This window comes from Euphorbia lathyris, chromosome 2, assembly GCF_963576675.1.
Source record: "Euphorbia lathyris chromosome 2, ddEupLath1.1, whole genome shotgun sequence".
NCBI classification, from domain to species: domain Eukaryota; kingdom Viridiplantae; phylum Streptophyta; class Magnoliopsida; order Malpighiales; family Euphorbiaceae; genus Euphorbia; species Euphorbia lathyris.
In genome coordinates this window covers 51,831,955-51,838,617 of record NC_088911.1, presented here as the reverse complement: position 1 = coordinate 51,838,617, position 6,663 = coordinate 51,831,955, and the positions used below count along the sequence as shown (strand labels likewise).

The 6,663-nt window shown below is 33.2% G+C and overlaps 1 protein-coding gene across 2 annotated transcripts; it reads left to right on the top strand.

Moving 5' to 3' along the window:
* Positions 1-2,412: 2,412 nt before the first annotated feature.
* On the top strand, positions 2,413-6,120 carry LOC136218182 (probable WRKY transcription factor 21). 2 transcript variants are annotated; one of them, XM_066004947.1, is made up of 4 exons: positions 2,413-2,573; positions 2,740-3,698; positions 3,786-3,911; positions 5,610-6,120. In XM_066004947.1, the coding sequence occupies exons 2-4, from the start codon at positions 2,908-2,910 to the stop codon at positions 5,752-5,754; spliced, it is 1,062 nt and encodes a 353-aa protein (XP_065861019.1). In that variant the 5' UTR covers positions 2,413-2,573; positions 2,740-2,907; the 3' UTR covers positions 5,755-6,120. The 2 variants fall into 2 exon arrangements, with proteins under 2 accessions (XP_065861019.1, XP_065861018.1); XM_066004946.1 differs by having other exon boundaries at positions 2,413-3,698.
* The last annotated feature ends 543 nt before the right edge of the window (positions 6,121-6,663 follow it).

The window sequence follows — 6,663 nt, the reverse complement described above, 5'->3', positions numbered from 1 at the left end:
ATTTATTATAATTATAATTTTTTATCATTATTATTTATCTATAATTTATCATTATTTATTATTATTATTTATCTACAATGTATTATTATTATTATTTATCTATAATTTATCATTGTCTATAAATTAGATAAAAGTCAAGAAATGACTCACGTGTGATGTATAGATGACAAGATTCATGACCGAGAAGACAGTTTGATGAATTATTTCTCAAATTTATCCAATTTATCAATGTTAGGGATAAAATTGCACCATTTTAGACGTTATGGGTAAAATTACTCCTGACCCAAATTGTTAGAAGTATTTTTTTGCACATTACCTTGAAATTATAATAAAAAGTTAAGAGTTTGTATTCATATGAAAATTTATATTTAATTTCATAGGCTTTAAATTGTATGTAAATTTGTGTTTGTATGTAATTTGTATTTTTAATTTAAATTAGACTCATTTTTATTTAATTTCATAAACCGAACTTTGATTTGATATTCAATTTAGTTTTATCTTTAATAATAATATATATATATATATATTTATTATTGTTATTATTATTATTATTAGAACCATTATTATTATTATTATTAGCTTATTAATGTCCAGTATTATCATTAAAATTATTTTAAAGTCTAATATCATCATTATTGTTAAGTTCGGTAGCATTCAGTTAAGTTCAGTAGCATTCAGTTCAGTTCAGTATTCAGTAACATTCCGTTCAGTTCAGTTTAGTCAGTTTTTTTCAGCGATAAAAACAGAGCCTTACACTGTTGTTTTATAATCACATCACATGTAAAAAAACTATTTTTGCATTTGTAAAATTCAAACTCAAATAAAATTAATAACGTTATTTTAACCAAATTCTATGTTTTAAAATTGATTTTTTGGTCATATGAGCTTAAGTGTAACAAAAAACAAAGATTTAGACCTCCTTTAGTGCTAGAAAATATTATGCAAAGAAAATATTTTCTTGATTTTTAGTGTTTGCTTGCTTAAGAAACTAAATCAACAAAATCTTTTAGATTAATCAATTGAGAAATTTACAAAGAAAGTGAAGCAAATATTTTACCTTTTTTTTAAAGTAAAACATTTTTTTTAAGTTTTAGTATCTAGAGATGTAAACGGAGCGAGGCGGGGAATGTATTTCCCATCACTGTCCCAAACTAGTTGGAGTTGGAGATTCCCCATCCCCATCCCCGCGAGCTAAACGGTGACAAACTTATCCTTATCCCCGTCCCATAGGGATCCTCATTCCCCGTTTACAGATGTTCCAAAAACGTTATCCACATTCTCCGCGGAGAATCACTGTTTATGTTTAAAAAAACCAAGTGGCTAATAATACCAAGTATTAACAACCATTCTCAAATTTTTCAAAGAAAAAAACTAAAAAATTGAAAACAACCAATCACCTAATTAAAATGTACTTAAATCATCCAAAAAAATCAATTATCATGGGGGAATAATCGGGGATCCTCATCGGGAATTAACGGGATGGGTGTACCTTTCCTCATCCCCGTTACGGGGGACAAAATTATCTCCATCCCCGTCCCATGGGATCCTTATTGGGGATTCCCCATACCCGTCGGAACGGGTCACCTATGGGGACGGAGAATCCCCATCCCATTTGTATCCCTACTTACTTCATTCCTTTTTACAATTTTGAAAACAGTATTTACCAACCGATTCTTTTTATTTTCTGGTATTGTAATCATATCCATAAATAATTTATTTTCAAAATAATATTTTTCTAATAAGCAAACAGGGCCTTAATATATGTTAAAATGATATCACTGAATTCTTTGTGAATGAGTTAATAGGTAAATGGTCAGTATATATTTTTTCCAATATTTTATAGTACAATAGAATTGTAAATGATTTAAGTGGGAAAATTTGAAAGATGAAAAACAGGATTTTAGTATTCCAAAAAAAAAAAAAAAGGATTTTAGTTTTGGAAATGAAAATCTGATATAATTATGGTTTATAGATGAAAGTTGATAAAGAATATGGCTACAAAATCTGGCATTCTGAATGAAAAATCCTCTAATAGCTAATACCAGTAATTAAAAATCTAGCTGGATTTGTTTTGGGTTTCTTGCAAAAAAAAAAAGTAGGTAGGTATTGACTAAATACATTTACATATTGGTTAACGGATACATAATTAAATTAAGGTGCCTAAACCCCATATTAGCTGTAAACATTGACATGCACAACAACAAGACAAAAACGCAATGGAACAAACCGTATCGTATCTGCTAATAGTAAAACTCAATTTTTTTTTTAAAAAAAAAAAAAAGAGCTGTAGAAAAAAAAGCAGCTGAATTGAAGAAGAAAAAGAAAAAGGGAATAACCAAGGTCTTTGAATGGGTCCCACCCTTCAAATCTGTGACAGAGACGGCAGTTTCATTTCTCCTCTCCTCTCAGCTCCCTCTCTTCTCTTTCTCTCTCTATAAACGATTAAATTAAAAAGAAGAGAGCTTTCTTTGTTTTCTTATGAGTTGTGTGAATTCTAAAGCTAAAGTCTTCTCTTTCACACCTTTCAATCCCCCAAGCTATGGAGGACCAACTATCTAGGGCTTCACACCCAGGTCTTTTCCTTTTCCTTTCCTTCTGTTTTTCCATCTTCGTCTAGCTCTGGATTTTTCTCCTTCTTTTTTAGCTTTTTGTCCCAAATTATGTTCTTAGCTAAATAAGCCTTTTCGAAACTGGAATTTTTTGACTTCTGATTTGAAGTTCGTCGTTTTATACCATCAGGTTTGGCCAGAAATGGTCGAATGGGCTGTTTATTTTTGTTCTGAAGATCTACTTCTAAATTAGGTTTTCGGGATTTTTGGAGTTTTAGTGGTCTTTTCTTTGTCTGGATACTTTCGCTTTTGGACTTTTTTTGCTGATTAGAGATATTTGGGGAGTGTGGGGATTATTATGGAGGAGGTTGAAGAAGCTAACAGGGCAGCTGTGGAGGGCTGCCATAGAGTTTTAAGTATGTTATCTCAACCCCAAGATCAGGTCCAGTATAGGAATTTAATGGCGGAAACTGGGGAGGCTGTGTTTAAGTTCAAGAGAGTGATTTCTCTTTTAAATTCAGGTTTAGGTCATGCGAGAGTTAGGAAATTGAAGAAGCTGCCAACTCCTTTATCCCAAAGCATCCTTTTAGATAACCCGCACCATAGAACAGACCGTCCATCAAAGAATTTTCTAACTCTGCAACCAAGTAATTACCTTGATAACCATCCAATTCAAGAATTGGGTTCTAATGCTAAGAGCTCCCTATGTTCGGGGTCTCCTTCTTTGGAGCTGAGTTCAAATGGGAAGAACCCTCTTCACCTTTCTCAACAAACACAATCAGCACACTATCAGTTCCTTCAGCAACAGCAGCAGCAGCTCCAGCATCGTTTACATCTACAACAGCAGCAGCAATTGAAGCAGCAAGCTGAAATCATGTTTAGAAGGAGCAATAGTGGGGTTAATTTGAACTTTGATAACTCTGTCTCTAGTTGTACTCCTACAATGTCTTCTACTAGATCTTTCATATCTTCCTTGAGTATAGATGGTAGTGTGGCTAATTTAGAAGGAAGTGCATTTCATTTGATTGGGGCGCCGCGCAGCTCGGATCAGAGTTCACAGCAACACAAGAGAAAGTGTTCTGGAAGAGGAGAAGATGGAAGTGTCAAATGTGGAAGCAGTGCTGGTAGATGCCATTGTTCAAAGAAGAGGTGAGAACTGACCTCACTAACTGTTTGCTATGTTAGATTTCATTTTTATATTATTGCTTAACTAAAGTGTTGGTGTTTTATGTGCAGAAAACATAGGATTAAGAGGTCAATCAAGGTACCTGCTATCAGCAATAAGCTTGCTGATATCCCTCCTGATGATTTTTCTTGGAGGAAGTATGGACAGAAGCCAATCAAAGGTTCTCCTCACCCCAGGTATTTGCACTTCATAATGTGGTTAGCTGCAAGGGTTTGTTTCAACTTCTTTATACTTCACATGTATAACTGCCAATTTTGTTTGAATTTATTTGGAGGTTTTAAACTTTGAAGCACTTATTTTACCATCTTTTATCTACATTTGCAATCTGGGTCCATTAATTTCCAGTTCCATGTTATAATTGTTCATCCATGACTCCCCCACCCAACTTTTAGCTCTTAATTTTGTGAGTAACAAGGCTTAGTCCCATTTTATCAGTTTGAAAACCAGAGCTTCATATGAAATGCAGATGGCACAACAAACTCAAAAACTGCTTCACTTTTTCACATTTGTTTTTTGCCTTCTTGTTAGGGGGTATTATGGCAGCAAAACAGTACTAATTTGGATAGAAAACTAAGGATTAAACCCCCATTTAGCCCCTAGGGTATTCAAAATTTTGTCATTTGACCATGTGGTATTATTTGATAACATTTGCCATTGTAGTATCTCATAGTTGACATTTAACCCATTTTGGATATAAAACGAACCAATTTGTTAAAATTTTTACCACACGACACAATTTTTGACATGTGACATGTAAATATAACAATTTTTCTAACTTTTTTTCCTATAGACTTAATATGTGGATAAATAAGAAAAAAAATTATTTCCTTATTTATCTACATATTAAATCTATATGGTAAAAAAATTAGATCAATTGCCACATGTATATGTCATGTGTAAAAAATTGTGTCATGTGGCAAAAAGTTCAACAAATTGAGTCGTTTTCCATCCAAAATGGGTTAAATGTCAACTATTAGAATACTTAGGGCCAAATGATACCACAAGGTCAAATGACAAAATTTTGGATAACAAGGGTGCCAAATATGGGTTTAATCCTAGAACCTCTCTTTTCTTACTGATTTGATTCAGTGTTAGAAGTAAAGACATATTTGGCCCTTGTAGTATCCAAAATCTTGGTCACTTGCCCCTAAGCTATTCCTATATGTGACATTTAACCCATTTTGTATGATTTGTTAATTTTTGCCACTTAGCAGAATTTTTGACATGAAGATTGTTTTAGTTCTTTTATTCAAATATGTGGATAAACAAGAAAAAAATTAATTCCTTATTAAGTCTATATATATGGAAAAAAAAATTAAGACAATTGCTACGTGTCAAAAATTGTGTCATGTGGCAAAAATTAACAAATCTGTTAATTTTCCATTCAAAATGGGTTAAATATTACATATTGGAATATCTCATGGGGGCAAATGTTACCAAATGCAGTGGTCAAATAACAAAATTTTGGATACCCCAAGAGCTAAAAAGGGGTTTAATCACATAGTATTATTATTGTCATGAATTTAGACAGTTATTGCAAGTCCAGTGTATATTTTACCACTCATTGGTTCTCTTCAATTTGGTGGTCAGAGAGAATAAATATAGAAGATTTGCTTATTCTCCCCTGTCAAATTGTGTCTGGACATTATTTAATGGCTGTAACTCTCTGTCTGAATGGGATATGAATAGGACATTGTTATTGTATTATTGTACAACAGGCACTTCACTCTCTCTATCTCATTCATACCCTTCAAGTTTCTTGACCATAACTGACTGCAACTATTCGTAGCTGCAGTATAGGAATTCGGTTTGTTCAGATGCTAGATCTTTAAGGAATTTATCTTGATTGAGATGTCAAATTTGAACTCGTGCAGGGGTTATTATAAATGTAGCAGCATGAGAGGTTGTCCTGCAAGGAAGCATGTGGAGAGGTGCCTGGAAGACCCATCCATGCTCATTGTTACTTATGAAGGTGAGCATAACCACCCAAGGATACCATCTCAATCTGCAAACACTTAATTCTCATCTGTTCATTTCAAAGGATACCATCTCATCTGCTCATTAATTAGAACAACCTTATTTATGAATGGCTTCTGTACATATTTTTGCGTCGTCAAAGCTAGGATATATCTCGATTTTTCCTTTTTTGACTGTGGGGAGTTGGCTGGCTGTTCAAGCCCTTCATTAGCGATTAGGCGGGCGAGTTCGAAGTTGAAGCACCAATACAAGAAAAAAAAAGTGTAGAAATGGTGCTTTAAATTGTAAGAAGTTTTTCAGTTTCCATAGCAATCCAATGGGGCTTTAAAATGTAAGAACCTTTTCATTTTCTATGGCAATCAATATGCTTGAAACAATTTCAGAAATTTCCTTCTCAAGCTTGCATGACATGTCTTTCCCATTGACTATTATGTTCTGTGACATTTACATTATTGCTTTGCAAAGATAAGTAGTACAGTATTAATTAGGGGTGGTAATTGGGGTTATGGTTTGTATTATTAGCTGCCTGCCTAGGTACAAGCTGAGTTCATCCATCCCATGATGAACATTTGAGAAAAACATGGTATGGACAATAAATGTGATATATTAAATAATGTTGAACTATGTACTAAATTCAATTTTGAGTGGACCCTTTATTAATACTAGTAGTCGATAGGTTATTGAATGATGAAGTCAAAGAAGAAGGATGTGAGAGTGAGATGATGAGTCATTATTAAATGTGCACATTGGGTCACCTTTGACGGTTGATGTGTTTCTTGCATTTTACAATATTGAAGAGGCACAGGTAATGTAGAAATAACAACAGAAGGGAACTTCAATCTGAATCAGAGTTTTGTAAGCATAAGCTGTGAAATCAATTTTATTTAACAAATTAGGGTAATGTATATGAAAGTCAAAATACTTACGTTATTAAAGCAGCCGAATATTGAA

What these genes read in the sequence shown, in the direction of transcription:
- LOC136218182 (XM_066004947.1), top strand. Translation starts at nt 2,908, where the DNA reads ATGGAGGAGGTTGAAGAAGCTAACAGGGCAGCTGTGGAGGGCTGCCAT. An exon ending in TGCCATTGTTCAAAGAAGAG is followed by an intron (nt 3,699 to 3,785) that starts GTGAGAACTGAC and finishes TTTTATGTGCAG; the next exon opens with AAAACATAGGATTAAGAGGT. An exon ending in AAAGGTTCTCCTCACCCCAG is followed by an intron (nt 3,912 to 5,609) that starts GTATTTGCACTT and finishes GAACTCGTGCAG; the next exon opens with GGGTTATTATAAATGTAGCA.